This window comes from Equus przewalskii, chromosome 1 (genome assembly GCF_037783145.1).
Source record: "Equus przewalskii isolate Varuska chromosome 1, EquPr2, whole genome shotgun sequence".
Classification (NCBI taxonomy): Eukaryota; Metazoa; Chordata; class Mammalia; order Perissodactyla; family Equidae; genus Equus; species Equus przewalskii.
This window is the reverse complement of record NC_091831.1, coordinates 139401067-139422002: the sequence shown is the minus strand read 5'-3', so window position 1 is coordinate 139422002 and position 20936 is coordinate 139401067. Positions and strand designations below refer to the sequence as shown.

Below are 20936 nucleotides of genomic sequence, written 5' to 3'. Positions count from 1 at the left end.
CTTTGTTACTGCTTGCAGCATTTTACGTCTTGCAGAAATTTTAAATTATGAGACAGTCGAATTTATCACATTCTTCCTACATAGTATAGGAGATGTTTCTTAGAAAAATCTTTCCTGCTTTAATGCCATTATAAATATTTTTCCCAGGTTTTCCTCCAGTTCTTTCACTAGTATGTTTTTAACTTTTAACTTTTTGATCAATGTCACTTAATTAACTTATTTAGTGTAAGGAGTGAAGTCGGGATCCAGCCTTTGTTTTTTCCCCCAAATGTCTATCCAGCAGTCTCAACTCCATTTCTTAACTAAGTTTTTCTCCCACAGTTTTGAAATGCCATATCACTTGGGTCTAAAAACTGCTTCTTGGATGGTAGATCGGTACAATAACTAAGGCATTCCTGGCACATTCAAGGAACCATCAAAACAATAGCATAAATAGAGCATGCTTATCATGTGCCAGGCCCAATTCTAAGTGTGTTGCATGTATTCACCCATTTAATCCACATACCCATGCTATAAGGTAGGTGCTATTAGTTCTATCTACAGACGAGAACACTGAAGCACAGAGAAGTTAAGTAACTTCCCCAAGGTCACACTGCTTGTGAATGGCAAAGCCATGATATGAACACAGGCAGTTTGACTTCAGAATCCAGACCTCCATCTGCACTCTTGGCTGCCTCCACAAAATGGAAAACACTTTTGTGTGTGCTTCCCACATGCCAGGCGCTGTTCTAAGAACTTCACTTATAATAATTTCACTTACTCTTCACAACAATCCTAAGAAGTAAATGCTATTGATATCTCCATTTTACAGATGAGCAAACTGAGGCAGAGAAGGGAGAGGAGAGTGGTGTGAAGTGAGGCCGGAGAAGGAGGAGTTTTGCTCTATGTTTAGAGCAGCAAGGAATCACAAGAGTGTTTGAATCAGGGCTGGACCCATCAGACTGGGGTTTTGTGATGCTCATTAGAAGCAGGGTGAAGAATGGACGGGAGAAGGGTGCAAAGTGGCTGTGTGGGAACCAAGTGTCAGGCTGATACCACGGGCGCAGTGACCACCCACCGCAGGTGGCCATCTAGTAGTGAGAAGGTAGGGTCCGCGTGGCATGAGAGTCACTACCATCCAGGGGCAGTTTCCATGTGCCAGACGTGGAGCTGGCTTAACCCTCAGGCAGGAGCTTCTTATCTCCATTTTCAGAGGAAACCAAAGCGTCAAGAAGTTAAGTACTTTGCCCGTGCTCACCCAGCTAGTAAGCACTTGCTCCTGACCACTAAGCACACCGACCCGTTTTATTCAGGCCCACGGACTGCGCCCTCCAGACTCTGGGGGGCCGGCTCATTACAACCTTGAAACTTGGGTTTGGCGATGCCTTCCCCATCCTCTGCCTCCTCAGAGTTTGATAGAAATCAAGGAGCTTCTGTTGATGACGTTGGGAGATGAGCTGCTGATGTCAAAAATCTTTAGATCTTTTAAGGGTTTCTTTTCAGTTTTAGGTTAACTTTTCCTCAGACCTCTGCATAGTCTCCTGAAGTTACATTTTGCACTTGCTTTCTACTTGTCTGAATAAAGGGCAAGTTCAGGGCCCTCTGCCTATGGTGCGGCTGTTAACCACCCTCTCTTCCCACAGATCCGAGTGATGGTGGACCTGTGCAACAGCACCAAGGGCATCTGCCTGACAGGTAGGCTGGCCCGCACTGACCGCGGGCCACTCACGCCGCAAACATGTGTGCTGGCCAAAGCGCTGGGGCAGAGTGAACACCTAGGAACACTTGAGGTTATAAAAAGTCCTGTTGGTTTATTTACCAGATGTTTTTAATGAGCTAAATATCAATTGTAATATAATTATGAAAAATAGTATTTTCAGTATTGCCATAGAAATAGAGCCATGGAAAATAACTAGGTCTTGGGTAATTAGAAGCGTGTGGTTCCTTGAACAGAGGCCATGGATGTTTTCCCTTATTCCCGTTAGTTTTTAAAAAGGAAAAGAAAGAAAGGAAAAAGACTGCGCTAAGTGGTAGAGTTCTCTTACTGGAGAATAGTGTTCTCTAACCAGAAGTAGTTCTTTCCCTACATCCTACATCCAGCATGAATGGGAAACTCTAGAAGCAAACTGCTAATTAGTTAAGAAAACCCTTTTTATGAAAAGTGCTCTGTGTGGTGCCTACTGTGTGCTGGGGAAACGTAGAGGTTGGTGCCACTCTGCCCCCTCCGCTCAGTGAATCGAGGACAAATAGACAGGAGGGAGGGGATCAAGCAGGAGGCATGTGCAGCCTTGGGACAAGGCAGGCTGATGGATGGGGCAGGGGAGGGGGGCAGTGGATTTGATATGAGTCTGACAGAGTCCTGCCTTTGCCCTGAGGGGAGGGACACCTGCCTTCAGAAGCTGGGGGCCAGGGAAAACACAGACCCCAGCTCAGTCTCCCAATTCATTGCCTCTCAGGCTCCAGTCAGGGCCAAGGATGGGCTTATACAGCCTGATTTCAGACACTGCATTTCCGGTCTTTCCAAACGGGGCATAGCGTTCTGAGGAAACAGGGACATTATTTTTGCATTAAAAGTTTATTATGGGGTAAATGCACAACTCTCATGGACTTTAAAAGACACCCACATGCTTGGAAGCCATCTGAAGCTTTTGTCTGGCCTCCTTAGTCTAGGGCCCCTGGCTCTGAGGAGGTCCCTGGTGGAGGCTGAGAAACCCTGTGCAGTGTGTATTGAGTCTAAGGAACCTCACTCTCTCTGCTATATTCTCCCCAGTGCCTCTCATTACCTGCTGTGCATTAGGAGTGCAATGTGAGTTTGTTGAATGACTAAACCTGTGGTTTGTGTAAGTGATTAAGCCAGGATGCTGGGCTGGTAAGGAAGACGCTTCCCTGAGGAACCCTGAGTCCGAGTCTGACTCTTACTCACTTTGGCCTCTGAGAGGAAAGCTGTAATTCTGTGGCTTCTTGGGAGACGCTAATTGAATTACTAAGTCCCATTTCAGCCTTCACGGAAAATTAAGCGTCTTCAGAACAGCTTGGTCCTTTATTCTGAAACTCTTGTGGCTTAGGCACCTTTCTTCCATCTCTGGAACTCCCTTTTCAGAGTTGCCATGTGTGACAGTAATCAGTGCTAGAGAAACGCTCGGATGGATGGAATTACAGGCACAAAGCCCTGTTGAGAGGCACAGGAAAAGCCTCTTCCTTTTTGATTTTTATAGTAATAAAAGGAGAGCCCGGCTGTTGAGTGAATGCAGGATGGAGCTATTGAGACCACTTAGGGGAGATTGATGGGGGCAGGGCATCGCAGCTGAGCTGGAAATGGGTTGAAGAGGTTATTCTTTAGCGCCTCGAAATGCTTTTCAAAAGCCACCACCTTCTCTTTTCGTGCTAGCTTGAAAGCTCTCCAATTAAAACTTAGGTATGAAAAGTACAAGTTGCAAAGCGAGGTGGTACCTGGGATAGACCAGGGTGCCTGGATTGGGGGAGGGGAGGTGACAGGACCCAGGACTGAATTGGCAACTTCAGAGGGAGGGGCAGACAGTCTTGGTCCAGAGCCCCAGGAAGAATCCTGCAGGAGGGACTGCCAGGGCAGACCCTGGGCCTGGGGCCTGAGGACAAGATCTGGCTTTACACTGGATTCACCTTTGAAAAGGCTGGCGTTTGTGACTTGAGGCTAGTCCAGCTGTGACCATGAGACCCCATTCCCCTTCCTTTTCGTGGACTCAGCTGTGGTTGCTACGGGGACAAGGACAGATGCTGTGTAGTCTTGTGCAGCCTGCGACATCTCACGTGAACAGTGAGGGCAATTCACCAACCAGAGTAGGTAGGTAGGAGTTTTTGTTAGTGTGGAGTTTGGTCAAACAACATATGGTTTTCTGGATGCATCTTACCCCTGAACCCAGATTTCCTTGGGACCCCAGGAGCATAGCTCCTGGAAGAGCAGGTGTCCTGAAGAATGAAGAAGGTGGGTTCTTGGGTTGTCCTTCACTCCCAATGGCCTCCTCGTACGGGCTTGTTGGAAAAATCTCTAAACCATCACTTTGCCACATTGCTGTGGGGGCAGAAGCGCTTCAGATCCACATAGCCTATTCTCTTGCAGCCCAGTGACTCCAATCCGTGAGGAAACTTGTCACTACTCTTTATCTCATACCAAGGCAGACATCAGTAAAGAATCACAGTTGCGGCTGAGCATGGCCTCATGGCCTGCTTTTCTGCTGTTTCAGAAAGCTGTCCTAATGGGTTAGAATTGGCAGTTGAAATAAAACCTATTTGCCATCCCTACTCTAATTTTTTAAGATCGCCATGGCCATAGTCCAAAGTTGAAATGCACCAAATAAATGGGATTGGACCAAAGCTGCAGTTTAGGAAAGGTACCTTGCCAAGTCGGGTACCCTGGGTCCGGCCCAATAGCTTAGTCACGGGGGCGGCTGCAGAGGGTGTACCAGCAAACATAGGGTGGGAACTGAGGCCCCAGAGCGATAGCCAGTGCAACCTTTGGTAAGTGAATGGACAGGCTCTCCTCAGAAACAGCTAGGGCAGCTGATCATGTTTTCACTCAACTGGCCTCGCTGAACAAACTAGCCTGTTGTTTTAGTGCTGGTAGATTCCAGTTCCAAGTGTGAGTGCTTGGGCCCTCTCAGGCCATCCCTGAAGGAGAGCCAAGCATGCCTGACTCCCAGGGGAAGGGGAGACCATACCCGCCTTGGCCAGAACTCCTGTCTGGCCTTGAAGCTGAGGCCAGCGTCATGAGTCCAGAGTCCCAGGGAGTCCTTGCAGGGATAGGAGTGGGAGAGAATCAGGACTACTGACCTCGGAGGTACTCCAGGCCTGGCAGCGTCGGGTTTATGTCTAGTTTACAGAACTAAGGGCATTGTGGGCCAATTTTAGATTTTAGGGAGAAAAAATAAATCTAAGTGGCACAGCTCTTATCAAGCATCCAGCCAATTCTAATCGACTCTGGCCAGGAATGTGGGGTGGGGATAATCAGAACCAGCGACGTCATTTGCAGGGCCCAGGGCAAAGCGAAAATGCAGAAAAAAGGCTTTTTCCTTTCCTCCAACATCTTACTCTTGACCTGCTGTGGTGGGGCTTTTCGTTTGCTATTTAAGGCCTTACTCCCTGAGGTGTGGGCACTTACCCAGCAGTGCAGACACTCACAGGCACAGGGGCCTCACCCTGTGGCTCAGGCATGCAGGGCATTCACGTAACCCTAGCCTTCCCTGCACTCTCCCCGGGGCCCCCACTGGGATGGAAAGTGGCAGCAGTCACTGACGGGGCCAGGAGTGGGGAGGACACATCACGGGGCAGGGCAGCAGGTGGCAGAAAACCTGTCCTGGAGAGGCAGCGAGGCAGTGGAGGCAGGACCACACATGAACCAAGGCTCCAGGCCTCCTGGAATGTGCTCCATCCTCCCATCAGACTTTGTCTACAAAACACAGATTCAAAGATAGTATTATTAAGAATTTCTAGATGGTGACCACAGAGCATTAAACCCAGTGTGGAGCCGTTTCTGAGTGTGGGGCCCTGTCAACTGCCCTGCATGCAGTGTTAACATGAACGTGGCTGTCCATGTGTATTCCTAGAGGGTCTGTTATTCAGGAAGGGAAGAAGGGGCAGGAGATGAGAAAACATTCTGAAAAACAGCTTTCTAAATGCCCTGTTGGCACATGCTATCCAACATTTTACACTATTATAATGACACATACTTGAGGCTTCTTCTGAGTATAAGGGGCCCTTGGGCAGCTCCCTGGCATCCTGAGAAGACACTGGGACAAAGGCTCAGCATTGCTATAGCACTCCAAGAGCTCTTTGGAACCCCTTGTCATCCATCAACTCTTCTGGAATTCTCTTTCCATTAGCTTCAGGACCGAGGACCTGCTGGATTCCCTCCTACGTCTTCAGATCGCTCTCTCTCTTTCCTGGTGCTTCTTCCTGCCCCTGCCTCCCTCCAGATGGGTGTATCCCTTCTCTCTCTCCATCCTGAAATTTGGCCTAGACATTTTCCTCTTGTCTCAAGACTATTAGCTCTCAACCTTTTTAGGGTCAGGGTCTGAAGATCTCCTTTAAGGATCTACTGATAGTGACTGATTCTTTACCCAGAAAATTTTCACATCAGGTCAGGGGAACCCAGGACCATCAGCATCCCAACCATGTGTACTGTTTGGTAAAAATGAAGGTTCCTGGGCTTCTAAATCCAAACTGAATTAGAATCTCCAGATGGAGCCCAGGTATCTGCATTTTAACAAGCATGCCAGGTGATTCTATGGACTCAAGTGACTTGGAACTGTAGCCACAGGGTGTCTGTGGACCTCAGGTCAATGCCAGGAAACCCTCATCTACGCACCTCACCATAGGGACCCCCTTGGCCATGGCTAATGTGTCCTAAATATAGAGCTCCAGCCAGGACCTTGCTCCCATAGTCCTGCTGCGTGGAAATGGCTATTGGACTGTCCTGGGAACTTTCAAAACCTGCTATCTACAGTCAATTCTTGCCTGTTTACCTTTTTTTCTGCCCATCTGCACATCTGAATTTGGCTCCATCTGGAGTTGGGAGTGATGATTGATTGATTGATTTCTTCTGACCTCTGTCAGCTCTCCATATCACCCCCTTACCATTGTGTGTGTGTGTGTGTGTGTGTGTGTGTGTGCATGCCATCTGGTAGTGGAGTCATGTTGCTACAGACTGCACCAATCCTAGAAAATGTGGTGCCATTTTCAGCAAATCACATTTGCTCAAAGCAGGATCGTATGTATTGAAAGCATATCTTCAAACACACATTCTCCCAAGAGTCCTCACGTCTGTGTCAAGTAGCCTCTCTCCATCAGTATCCTTGGCTCCCAGTCATCAGAGAGGCCTCCTTCTTTGTCTTCTACCCAATCAGACATGGAATCTTCCGCTGAAATACCTCTTGAATTTCTAGCTTTTGCTACAACTCTACAGTCACCAACTACATTTATCCACAACTTTGTCCCTAATTTTAACTACAAAGATTCTCTGGGTATTTTCTCCCCTCCCCCCATCTCACTTCCTAGTTCTATTCAACTTCCATCTACAGGGAAGATCTCAGACGCACACTGATTTCACGGTGTCATCCCCCTGTGTAAGAGTCTACCGTAGCTCCCCACTGCCTCACAGATACCATCACACCTCTCTGCTCGGCATTCGAGTGCTTCTGCCCCACATCCACCACCTGAGTACTTACTCAGCCTTATCTCTAGGCGTGCCGGCTTGGCCCATCTTCTTCCTTTCTCTCACCCGGAATCGTGCATGTGCCCACCTTTGCTCCTGCTGGTCCCCTGCCTGGGACGCCCAGCCCTCACCCCTGCAGCCACCTCAGGCCCATTGTTTCCTTAGTGCCACAGCTCAAGGCTCACCATCTCTGGAGGCCTTCTCAAACTGCTGTGTGACCAAACTGCTACAGGTTGCTTCCTGTCACTCCCTCATATTTCATTGTGGTTTCAAAGTGTCAACCTTTCCCAGTTAGGTTGTAAACACAACAGACACAGGGGCCAAGATTTCTGCTTCTCAGTAGGCTTTAGTGCACATAGTAAGTGCTTAGCAAATGATGGTTTTCCGAAAGGTCACAAGCTTGGATTTACGGGAAGACCTTCCCACTCCAATACTGACAATCATTATACGTGATCTGGAGAAACAAAAGGACCTCAGCTGCTCACATCACAACCTCGCTGGCTTGTCTGAGTGCTGGAACAGAATTGACAAGAAGACTCTCCTATTTGTGGAAGCAAAATTGTTTTGTTAGATTATGTGTAAATGGTTCATCTGAACCCCTTAGATCCTTGGGTAGTTATACACTAAGGGAGGTATCTGTTACCTGGTCTGGGCTCTCAGTTTTTCTCAGGCTATTTCATGCAACAAACAGACACCCAGTGAACCAGCGTCTGCCCTCAATTCGCCTCAGTGGCCTAGAGGAGACAAGGTGGTTGGAAGAGAGCCCTTAGGACTGCTCTCATGACAGCCAGCTCTCAGCCCCGTGATGACAGCACTGCCATTTGCTGAGACCTACCCCGTGCCAGGGTTGCGCTGGCACCCACCTGCATTGTCACCAAACCTCATTTAATCTATAGTGAATCCAGCTCAGAAATTATTCTTGGTCCATTGAAACTTAAGCAAAAGTGGCTTTGATGGGCAAATGGGTCTTTGTTGAATTGCTTTTAAGGATCTTTGGGGAAAATATACTGAGTTCTACATAAAAGAGAAGAGGCGGTTTCTTAGGGCCGGAAGGTGGTTAGTACATCTTGAAGGCGGAAGGTGCTCCTTGCTTTTTGGGTTGTGGTGCTGGCTTTGCTTTCTTCCACCCATGGTTTATCATCTAAATTTCTTTTTCTGTTGTAGGACCACCTGGCCCACCAGGTAAGAGCCCGAGGACTTCCCTAGTTCATGGGGAGGATATGGGGGGCCGGCTCCCCAGGACCCCTCGGAAGGGACTGAGGTGGGGAAGGGGGAAGAGTCTGGAGGCAGCCCGACTGCGACTAGGGCCCCCTCCTTCTCTCCCCTAGTCACGAGCTCTCCTATCCCTCCCACCTGAGACCCTGCGTCACCATTCCCCCCTGCCCCCCCGCCCTGTCACTTCTTCAGGCGCAGGCAGCAAAGGTAGAGGAGAAAGGGAAGAAGCAGGAGGGAATCTGGAAAAGGCATGGATGCCTATCCTGTTTCATTGGCTAAAAGAAATCACGTTAACTTCGGTGAAGATTTTTTAAATGTTCCTATTTCCACATTTTGACACAGGACCCCCAGGAATTGGCGGGTTACCAGGACACAATGGATCAGATGGACAGCCTGGTCCCCAGGGCCTAAAAGGCGAAAAAGGAGCAAATGGAAAACGAGGAAAAATGGGTATTTTGGCAACTCTTCTAATTAACTTTCTTGTTGCTTGTCTCCCTCTTGCATTTTGGATGGGCTAAAGCTGTGTGCACTGGGGATGCAGTGTTGCCTCTCTATGCGCAAGGCTGGTTTCACTCCTGTCTGGAGACTCCTGTGCTCTGTGGTGCCAAAGGCATTCTTGTTGGTTCAACTCTGACAAAGGCTTATCCAGTTAGAGAAGCCGTGTCTGTGGGAGCTGCTCGCCACCCTTCTGCTTGCTCTGAGGCAGACCGACCGATGGAAGGGGCAAGAGCGGGCAGCCCTGGGGAGGGGCACTCCATGGGCTGTGTGATGGTTGTACGTGCGATGCCCCAAGTTCTTTTGAGGGTTATTTCCTGCCTCGCCCTCTCACTGACTTCTCCTTCCCAGCAAAACTTTGTGTTTGATTGAAAATCGGTTGACCATGTTGGCCCCTACCTTTTCCTGGCTACAGGAATAGCGAGAACAACTTGAGGAGAATAACAGCCTCCCTGAGGTATGGCCCCAGTTGTCCGGGTCTCCTACCCAGGGGTCATAGGATGGTTACAAAGATGTGGCTGGCATCTCTGAGGGACTTGCTCTACCTGCTAGGAGCGGCAGCATCACCCAGGCAAAGGCCCGGAAGCACCACGGTGTCTGATGTGTCCAGGGAGCAGTGAGAAGAGGGACTCAGACGGGGCTTGGCAGGAGGCTGGGGGTCATGGTGGGGAAAGTTCTGAAGAGCTCAGAGCACCAGTCCCGAGGAGTCTGTGGAGAAGGACTGGGCAGAGCCACTGCAGAAAGCTGGCACCTGGCATAGCGGAGGCTCCTAGAGACTGCTCAGGACGCTTCTAGGGAGGCCTGGCTCTTAGCCCCTGCAGAGGCTGGAGCCTCCGCCACACGCTCTGGTTGATTTTCCACCTCTTGGCTTTGCTACCCCAGCTCACCCAGACAGACCCTGGGCTAGAAGAACTACTGGAAGTTTCTTTGAGACAGCACAGCAATCCCTTCCAGCACCTCTGCTGTTATTCCTGCAAGCAGTTTAAGTGAGAGCTGGTGGAGAGGGAGAAGATTGTCGAGGGGTTCTGCCACTGGGCAAAGCCTACACGTTCATGTTCCTGGGGACCGCCTCTGTGAGGATGGGCACATGCGGTCCGAGTCAGCTTGGTCCTCAGGAGGCCAGCAATTACAGCCAGAAGGATGGAGTAGTAGTGGGTCATTGTGTGTTGGATAATAATTATAATTATAAAGGAACATTGGTATCGAATAAAAAGGACCATCAGGGTGCAGGCACTTAGTTTATCCCAGGAAGACCCCAGAAATGTGATCCAGTCCTCAGGATTCAGCAAGGAGTTTCCTGAGGGCCAACTGTGAGGAAAGGGGGCCACCATACTAGCACTGGGTATGGGGCAGGTGGAAAAGGGGTGATTTTCAAAAAGATTTGAGACAGATCCCTGGTTTGCAAGAGATGATGCAACCCACAATCCAGTGAGGGCTGAAAAGAAAGAGTTCATTCATTTATATAACATATATTTACATGGCAGGTACTGTTCTAGATACTGGAGATCCAGAAATGAAAAAGCTGACAAAACCCCTGCCTTCATGAAGCTTACATTCGAGTCTGGGCTGTTAGGCAATAAGCAGATAAATAAGTAGACTGTATCGTCTGTTACATGGTGCTAAGTGCTAAAGAGAAAAAATAGAGCAAGGAGAGGGGATGGAAAGTGGTTGTGGATGGGGGTGTGATTGTAGACTGGGAGGCCAGGGACCTCTGAGCAAACACCTGGAGGAGGGGAAGAGGGCGCCCTGGGGGATGTGGGGGCGAGGGTTCCAGCAGAGCATGTGAGTCCAACGTGCCTGCAGAGTCTGAGGAGCCCCCAGGAGGCCAGGGCAGCCAGACAGAGAGGATGAGAGGTGAACATGGTCGAGTTGAGACCAGAGAAGTAAAAAGGCCAAATCACGTTGGCCCTGGGCATTTGCAGAATGTGGTTGGTACGCAGAGTGAGATGGGGAGCGTTTGAGGCAGAGCAGAGACCTGCCCTGCCACACGGATGAGAGGTCGCCCCGGCAGCTGTGCTGAGGGAGGCTGCAGGGAGGAAAGGAGGAGGCTTGGAGCAGGAGACAGCAGCGGATGGATGGGAAGTTGCCGGATTCTGTTTATCCATGGAGGTTGACCAAATCTTCAGTGTCCTGGAGATCCCACAGGAACTGCAGCAAAGACGCAGACCCTCCTCTGCGGCAGTCTCCCAGTGAGGAAGGCCTCCTGGGGTCAGCAACATTAGAACGAGAAGATTCCACCGAGGCTGAGGATAGAACTTGAGTCACCAAGGGCTCCAGCAGAAAGTCCTTGCCCCAAAGCCAGGGAAAAGGGAGATAGGGAGTTATGACATACTCTAACATAAATAGCTAAAGTTTATCATCAGGCCCTCCTTCAAGTGCTCTCTCTACTCATCTCATAAAGTCCTCATAACAAACCTAAGGAGATGGATATTTTTATTAGCCATATTTTTTCTAGATGAAGAAGCCTTATCTTTCTGTTTCTCAAACAGGCCAAACCCATCCTTGCCCCAGGACCTTTGCACTGCTGTGCCCACTGCCTGGAATGCCCTCTCCCTGCCCCTCACGTGGCTGGTCCGTCCCATGGGGCAGGTCTCAGATCACATGTCATCACCTCTTCAAGATCACCCCTGACCTCTGTGTCTGGCCCCTGCCTCGCCCATTCAGTCACATTCCTTGCTCTCTTTCAAAACATGTTTCCCATCCTGAAATTCTCTCCTTGTGTTTGCTCCTTGATGTGCTGATGATCTGACTCCCCAGGGAGAACCTGAGGGCCATGAGAGCCTGGCCACATGTGTCTTGCTTAGTCCCAACCTCCAGTGCCTGGAACACTCAGCAAAGGAGGGCAATAAAGTCATTGTTGAACGAATGGACATAACTTGTCCAATGTCATAAAGCTAATGAGCCAGCCCTGATGGCATAGCGGTTAAAGTTCGGTGCGCTCCGCTTCAGTGGCCCAGGTTGAGTTCTGGGCATGGAACCATACCACTCGTCTACCAGTAGCCATGCTGCAGTGGTGGCTCACATAGAAGGACTCACAACTAAAATATACAATGATATACTGGGGCTTTGGGGAGGAAAAAGAAAAAAAAAAAAAAATATATATATATATGTATGTATATATATACAAATAATGTTACATTTAAGGGGTAAAAAAGCTAATAAGTAGAGGGCTTGAATCCAGGTCTCTCTGACTTCTAGACCCCTGCTCTTAACCACAACTGCACTAAACTTCCAGGCTCAAGGAGACTGGGCCCGAGTTGTGAGAACACATTATTGGAGGTACCACAGAGCAGGTGTGGGCAGGAAAGATCCTGGGCCTTGGGAGCTAGTGCCGTTAGCTGTTGAAGGGTGTAGGACTGTGGACGCCCTCGACCTGAGCCAATGCTGGGTCTTACTGGGAGGGCTGGGGGGTGGCAGCCCTTCAGAGAGGCCTGCAGGACCTGGGCAAGAACCCACAGTTCAGTGAGTAATTACCTGCCAGGCAGGCAGAGTTGATTTTGTGCCTCTTGTTCCCTGTTCTCGAGGCAAAGGGCAGCAGTGGAAGGAGTTCCAGGAGCACTTGACTCCATCCCCAACCAGCTCTGAGGCCTTGGGCGAGTCACTCTACCATCAACAGACGGAGGCGGCTGGGTTCCAACAACTCTAACATGGTTCCAGTTTTTAAACAGTCTGCTCCAGTGTTTGTCTATGAAGGGGAGACTATATCTTCTATATTCTATTACTTGGCACAGCTCTCAGCCAGGCCCCACTCAAGGCTCAATAAATGCTTGATGAATGAAGAATAAATGAATTCATGCACGAATGGGAAGAATAGAACATAGTTTCCGTCCGTAAGGGCTTACCGCCCAGTTGAAAGGGAAGGTGTATCTTACCCACAGCGTGTACTCGGTAATTGGTTATTCTGCCTTGAAGACTGCTGTATTCTGCCCAGCAGGTCATGCTGCCAGAAGAAAAGCTAAACTTTCTTGTGCAGGTAATGAACAATAGGACCCTATGTAGAGGCTGGACTGTGCGGTAGAGTTAAGTGTAAGGGACAAGAGAAAGTGTGATGGACATCTTGGAAATAAGTAGAGGGGAGGCGGGGAGAACACTGCAGGGGGAGGACAGAAAGGACTCACCTGGAGGAACTGTTAGTGAAGCTGCCTCTGGGCATAAGTGCCCCAGCCTAGACTGCAGTGGCGCCAAGGGTTTCAACTTTACATCTGCAGGAGCAGGTGGGACCCACCGTGGGCTCTTGCGAAGAAGACTAACCTGACAAAATCAGAGTTTTGGAGGTCTAGTCTAACAGGTGAAGTATGACAGATAAGCCTCCGTTGCTGACCTTAGGAATGCTAAGAACCCTGGTGGAATCATCACATGGAGCCAGGGCCTGAGGGCTTAGGTTGAGTCCTGGCTCCTCCACTTACTAGTTGTGAGCCCTTGGGCAAGTCACTCAACTGCTCTGTGCCACATTTCCTCGTCTGTATAATGGGGACAATGAAATATCAACCTCATAGTGTTGTTAGGAGGATGAAATGAGTTAATATATATAAAGCACTCAGAATAGGGTCGGACAACTAGAACGCACTCTGTTAGTGATAGCTGTTACTGTTGCTGCTGCTTCCCAAAATGGGGAAGGAGAAGCTTGGGTTTAGACCAAAAGGAACTCTAAGTTGAAATGCCTATATTCATCTGAAAACACTGACTCAGATTTGGAGAGAAGAATTGGACCTAAAAGAGACTGAAATGTTGTCAGTTTTGCAACTAGCATCTTCTGTGAAGTTTGACATTCTGTTGCCTCAAAACCAAGCATTTTCTTTCTCTCCATCTGTCTCTCACTTTCTCACTTAAGAGTTAATGCTGCAGTGTCATCTCTAAAAATCAAATCCCCGTAAAAACAGAAATAAACACCTCCCCTCCTTATTCATCCTAGTCTCAGGACTGGGTTTTGTGCGACACCCTCGGGTCCCCTTTCTCCCTGCCTCAGCCTGTGACAGATGGTCCTGCCAAAAATAAGACATCCTCCCTCACCCCCTGCCGGGAGGTTGGTGGAGTTGACCCCAGCAACATCACACAACCCCAAACTCTAAAGCTGGTAAAATGGTTTGTTTTGAGTGGGCGCCAGCGGGGAAGAAAAACAGCAGAGAGCTACTTCTAGCACATGAGTTGGGCACGCAGAATCCGGCCTTTCTTCTCTAGCAGAATGTGCTGACTCAAAACCTGCCAGGAGTCATGGGACAAACAATGCCTGGGCCCAGGCCACACAGTGTAATAGTGTCACTGTGCACGGCTGAGTCAGGGCAGGATAGAAAGTGCCACACACAGGTCCTCCGATGAGATTAGGAATCTCATGAATGAGATTAGGTGTGGTGTACTCTTGACACCAGTGCACGGCCGGTACATGGCCAAGGCGATTTCACCAACAAAGACGAGGGGAATTCTCGGAGGCAATGGCTACGAGAGGGCAAAACAGACTGTATATAGACAAAACGTCCCCACCCTTTCCTAACGAAAGCTAAAAAATGATCATGCACACCCAGCTAAGGGTCAAAATACACCCTTAAGCAAAGGTCTTTAATATGTTGAGCTTTAAATACCCACCCCTGTGGGGGCTGCCTTCAATAGCTGCGTACAGTAGGAACATTTTCCTATTTCACACATGGCCTTTTTGGTAAAGAAAATAAAAGGCATAAGTGGAAGGAATAAAAGAAAAGAAGGGGAAATAGGATGATGATGCAGAAAGGCTCTTTGTGACTAGAATAAATGCCTGAAAGATGAAACCCTGAAGTAACTAAAAGATACCGTTTCCCTGAGCTTTGCTAAATCCGGGCATGTGAAACCTTTGGAAGGTATCAGTTATACTTGGTGCATTGTGCTGGCTGGACTCTATGGCAACGTTCTCGTCTTTTGTGTCCTGCAGATAATGTGACAAATTGCCTATTTAAATACTGACAAAAGAACATCTTCTCATGCAGGGGTCCTCGATTAAGGGCTCCTCTCAAGTGAATCACTTTCCAGCAAGATGTCTTAATGACTGTGGGCAGGGATGACCCAGCCCTCATCTCTCATAATGAGAGAAGCATTATAAGCCGTGACCCGCCCCCCCCGCCAGGAATGATTGTCCCCCTGTGTTACTGAATCCTTGGCAGAACAAGTGCCAACAATGGAGGGGCTTCCTTGCTCTCCTTCACATCCTCTTCCCTGGGTCGCCAGCTCTTCCATCAGTGTATGTGCCCACCCCAGATCACCACTGGCTGAGGAGGGGAACCCCAGGGCTCTGACTCTCAGCTACAGCTGAATTTCAGGGTTTTCACTGAAGTGTTTTTTATGGTTGGCTGAAATCTAGCAAACTGTTCACTACATTTTCTAACAGTGATCAACACTTGAAGGTTCTTTCCTACACTGCTGTCTTCCCTGGGATGGCATGTGATGGGTCCCTTGGATATAGAAGAGTAGAAACCATTTTGAGTATTTATCACTCCTCTGGCATAAAGGAAAAGGTATGAAGAGCTCAGATGTATGTTTGAGGGAATAATTGCCTTTGGTAGCAGTGTGGAGTATTTCGAGTACCATCTGGTGTGATGCGATGTAATAACCTCCCCATTGCCAGAAGGGCTTGAGAAGAGCCAGTCAGGTGATGTAGAGACACTTAAAGGGTTGGGTGGCAGGTTGCCCAAATGACCTCTAAGGTGCCTTCTAATCCAGAATTCTGTGATTCTCTTGGGATGGCGCTGGCAGGAAGTGAGGGTGGGGGCAGTCCAGACTTGGTTTCAAATCTGGAGGGAAGACAATGGCAATGCCAGAAAGATAACTGGAGAATGAAGATTGGTCAAGCTGATGGGGCATAGGAGAGGTGCAAATGGGCAATGACTTAGCCAGAGCCTATAAGAAGGGTGTGGGACTGGCAGGGTGTTGACGAAAATAATCCACAACCAATCTATAAATGAAAATTTGGGAGAGTTCATTCTGAGCTAAAATCTGAGGACCATGGCCCAGGGCCTTTCTACTCGAGGAAGAAAGGACACCAAAGAAGTATACAGAGTGGTTATATATCCCCAAACAGGATGTTTCACATATGATTGAAATGCCCCTCCCACAATAGTCACAAGATTGCCCTGTTGGCACAGGGCTTGATGGACACAGCAGGTAGTGGGTCTGCTATCTTAGCAGGTGCAGCAGAAAGCAAGTCTGTGGTCTTGAGCTGGGTGGTCACAGGTGAGTGCAGCAATCAGTTCCTAGCCTAAGGAAAGATGCTTAATCCTTAAGGGAATGCCAACGTTGGGATGGGGAGAGAAGTTGCACCTTTATCTCAAGGGCCTTTGTTCTTGCCATAGGCAATGTCTAAAGCAGATATACAATGCATGCTCAACAGCCGAGGTCAGGCCCTTTTGGAAAAACAAAGTCAGGCCGAATTAGGTTTACACCAAATGGCTTCCTCATATACTCCAATATATCCTATTGCTTGCCATTTCTATTTGTCAAGGGTGATTAGAAAAGGCAATGGAGCCTAAGCCCTCTTGGTTGTAGGCATTGAGAGGAACTAAAGGTTTGCCTGCACTAAAGTGTGCCTCTGGCTCTTCTCTGTTGCCTGAAATCTCTCCTACTTTGAGCAACGTTTCTATTGAGCAACATCTCCACGAGGCTGTTATCAAAATGAGCACGTGGTCCCTGCAATAGGGTCTCATGTTAGTTGACGCATACCCGGCAGTTCCTTTGCCCAATCTTAGGCAATCACTTTCCCTCCCAGGGCCCCAGGGTGCTCATGACTTCTAGTAACTCTTTTATAGATTCCTTGAGATATTTCCACATAAATAATCATGTCATCTGCAAATAAAGACAGTTTTAATTCATCCTTTCCAAGCTGTATGCCTTTTCTTTCTTTTTCCTTGCTTTTTTGTACTGGCTAGGACCTCTTGTAGAGTGTGCAATAGAAGTGATGGGAGAAGATACTTTGTCTTGTTCCTGATCTTAGGGGGAAAGCATTGAGTCTATCACCATTAAGGATGATGTTAGCTGTAGGTTTTTCACAGATGACACTTTTTAAATTGAGGAAGTTTCCTTCTATGCCTAGTTTGAGAGAAATTTTATTAAGAATGGGTATTGGATTTAATCAAATGCCTTTTCTGCATCCATTGAGATGATCATGATTTTTTTGCTTGCTTACATTGTTAATTTGCTCTATTACATTGACTGAATGATTTAAACTTTGGACTCTGTTCTGGCATGCAGTTAGACTATTTGCAGATCAGTTTTCATCCCTTTGGAGCTTGTTTTTAAGCCTTGTTATGATGGATCCACAGCAGCCTTGACTCTCGGGCTAATTTAGCCCCACTGCTAAGACAAGACTCTTCCAAGGACTCTACCCAATATCCCATCCTTTTGTGAGATCTCTCTGCCTGGACTGGGAGGAATGAGCACGTCCCCTGTGTAAGCTCTGAGAGCGGTGCAGTCACCTGCTTTCTGCTGATTCTTTTCCTGCCTTGTAGGGTTTCACAGATCATGACTCAGCCAAAGACCCAAGGAAACCCCTCTGAAGTTCTCCAGAGCTCTTTCTATACAACTATCTCCTCTCTCATATTCTGTCTCCCAAATTCTAGCCACCTCACCTCCCAAATTCTGGTTTTTGTCTCCTCAACTCAATGAAATCACCAGGCTCTGTGGGTTCTCTGTCCCTGTACTGCTCTCTGGAAACTACCTGCCAGTAGTAAGCTGGGACAATCATATTATGAACCTCGTTTGCTCCTTTTTCCCAGGGATCAGAATCCTGTGCTGGCCATGGTCCAGTGCTGAGATGAGTCATTGCGTAGATGTCAGCTTTTTCTAGCTGTGTGTGGCAGGACTGCAATTCCTGTAGTGATGGCTCACCATGAGCAGAGGCAGAAATCCCACCCACTGCAATTTGTTCACGCTATCACCATCCCTCTTAATGCCTGTCCTAGAGCAACTTTACCTGTTTTGCTATTTTGGTTAAAAGCATTTTACGTTGGAATGTCAGAGGAAAGGACAGTGGTCACGGAGTCAGAAGATCTTTGCTGCTCACTTAGCGGCATTAGCTATAACCACTGTAGGCCTTAGTTCCAACTTCTAGAAAATGAGAATAAGGATAACTTCCCAGCCTCCACTCCAATATGTTGTGAGGAATAAACCTAATAATGCGGATAACAACACCCACCATGACAGCACCAAGCCGGCTCCTCTCAGGGTTCCCTCGGTCCTGCGTGGGGGTGGGGCCCGACTTCTGATTGGGCCTCACCATCTTTCTGTTCTTGCTGTGACTGTCCCTCTTGTGGTTCACTCCTCTCTCCAACTTGTCCCAGCCAAACGTTTCTAAAAATACTCCAGCAGAGCCACCTGGAAATACTATTCTTTAATGAATTTATGGCCACGCTGCTATCCTAAAATGGTTATAAAGCGTTATGTATTTGGTTTTTGAAGCTGCTTCGCCTTAAAAGTACAAAGTATAGTATTACAAAGTAATGTACCAGAATTTCTGGCACAAGAGGCTAATAAATCATCTTTTTCTCAGGGCTACCTGGAGCCCCAGGAAATCCAGGGGAAAAGGGAGACCCTGGTGAACTGGGCTTGACTGGAAACGAAGGCCCAGCAGGACAGAAGGGTGAAAAGGGGGACAAGGGAGACGTGTCCAACGATGTGCTCCCCGCAGGTAAGAGGCTGGTGCTCGGGCCTCTCCGAGGGGGAACAGGCCTGGAGACCTGCCCGCGTTTTCATATAAGGGCTGCTCTGGGTTTTCTCTCATTTTCCTTTTGTGGCCATCTGTTTTACAGCATGTTCTAGAATTCTGTGCTTTCAAAAGGGAGAAAACTGTGTGTGTTACCCTAGCGCTGGCAAGACCAAATCTGGGATCTTAGATCATTCAGGTCTAAATGTCATGGTTGGAGTGAATTAGGAGGAAGGCAGTTTCCTTTTTCCAAACATCTATTAAATGCAACACGATCTAGAACAAGACAAGTAAGCAAGCAACTTAAAATACCTCAGAGGACAACTGAAAGAAAGCACAGGCATTTTCTTCAAAGTTGAGGTACGGCTTAGCACAGCTCCAGGTACATAGTTGGAAGTCAACACCTACTATAGCTGCTTCCTCATCTCTGCGTGGACAAGTGCTGGAGCACAGTTAGCTCTGGGAGGGGACGTCCAGCGAGCCTCCCTGGAGCACCTCATTCTCCTTTTCCCTGTGTGACACCCAGTCTCTGATCACGGCTCGTTAATCAATCTCTTCCCCCTCTCCTTGTCTCTCTCTCTCTCCAGGTGCCAAAGGTGACCAAGGCCTACCCGGCCCGCCAGGCCCACCTGGCCCCCCTGGGCCTCCAGGCCCTCCAGGTCCCCCAGGGCCCCCTGGAAGCAGAAGATCCAAAGGGTCTCGGCAGCCAAACATGTTCAACGGCCAGTGCTCAGGTCGCCAAGCCCTGCCCCAGGGAACCTGCCTCTTTTGCTAGTGATCCCAAACTCTCAGACTTTACCTGGCTTTATGACCAGATTTTTTAAACAGAGGGAGGAGATTTTGTCCAAAGCCAGAGCTCCCACTTGCAACACGTTCATGGGAGGCCTGAGCCGTCTGCCCCCGGGATGAGGACTGGAGGCAGGTTTAGCATTGGGCCTCCCACCCCTTTCCCTCGCCTCTCTCGTTTATCACCAGACTATTCCTCTTCCTTACCAAATCCACCATCCGTCTCCCCTGAAACAGTCTCAAGGGCTAAGCTGTTCACTTTTGGAGCATGCGGGCTTGACTGATGCTGGAGGAGATGATGGGGAGGTTCAGATTGGTTAACTCCGCACAAATACTACAGTACTACCATCACCACCACTAAGTTTGAGTGCTAATAATGTGCCAGGCACAGTGCTAAGTGCTTAGTTCATTTAATTCTCACAACAGTCCTATAATTCAGGAATTGTTATTGTCACCAATTTACAGATACAAAACTAAACCCCAAGTTGCTAAGCAGCTTGCCCAAGGTCACTCAGTTAGTAAGTGACAGAGCTGGGACTCAAACCCATGTGCGCCTGACTGTAAAGGCCTTGCTCTCAGAGCATCTTCTTTTCAGAGATGGAAATTCACCCTTTGAGACTAAGCCCACCAAGGACAGGGAATGCTTGATCTCTGGCAGGCCAAGAGGGCTTGTTCTTGGCCAGTTTGTGACAGGGGTGGCCATAGGATTGAAAGCTGATCAGAAATCAAGAGGCATATTAATGGAAAAAGCTTCTACAGTGAAGCTGGAACTTCTTCCCAAAAGGGGTGACCTGGACCCACTCACCTGCTCGGGCTACGAGGAGGCATAACATGATGCCGTGACTTCTGTGGTGACAGGAGGCTCCTGACTGGGGTTTCACTCACACTTGCTGTGGATCCACTGCCACTTTCCCAAATGGCCTTTCGTTCTGTCTGGGGCACTGTTCTTTCTGGAAGACATTTGAGGGGCGCACAGCTTTCAGTGGGCGAATCTGTACCTTCAAAGATGTCACCCCTGCCCCATAAGGGAGCCTGATTATAATCCTGCCCAACAGTTAGCATGATGTTAAATCGCAGCACGGTGTCTCCGTGGCTGGCGATCAGCGCCACCCCCTCCATTAGCGTCAGCCCTTTGCTCAGCCTCCTTGGAGATGGAACTGAGCGGGAACCTTCGCCTGAGAGAGGAGTGGAGAGCTGACCCTAGCTTTTGCAGAATTCTAACTTGCCAGAGGCTCTGTCAGCTGGTGACAGGGGCTGCCTGGAGAAGCTCTCTCCTCCGCCTCGCCTGTCTACCAGGAGGCTGGTCGGCAGGGGCTGGGCCCCAGAGTTGTGAAAACTGCTTTAAATGAGAGGCCATTATCTTCCACTCTGCCTCTGAGAAATGAGTCGTCGGTTGCCAGGCATCCGGCATCTGAACTTGGCCCTCTTTCCTGCTCCACTTCCATTTCTTTAACCCCCTCCCACCCCCACAGCTTTAGAAGCAGGTTGATACGACAGGAATTAATGAGAACCTTTCTTCAGACTAAGAACAGGAGGGTCTCTCTGTCCCTTTCTTTGCAAAGCCCAAGTTCATAAGTGGAAACTCCACATGAAACTCAGGCAGCAGGATTGCCTGTG

General features: G+C 48.7%; 1 protein-coding gene across 2 annotated transcripts in view; it reads left to right on the top strand.

Annotated features, from left to right (window-relative positions):
* Positions 1-20936, top strand: part of GLDN (gliomedin) — a 51033-nt gene that overhangs the window by 21141 nt on the left and 8956 nt on the right. For both annotated transcript variants that reach the window (XM_070624385.1, XM_070624389.1), the window contains exons 2-6: positions 1623-1674; positions 8330-8347; positions 8723-8830; positions 18381-18518; positions 19121-19267. In XM_070624385.1, coding sequence (XP_070480486.1) covers positions 1623-1674; positions 8330-8347; positions 8723-8830; positions 18381-18518; positions 19121-19267 — 463 coding nt within the window. The remainder of the gene's footprint in view (positions 1-1622; positions 1675-8329; positions 8348-8722; positions 8831-18380; positions 18519-19120; positions 19268-20936) is intronic.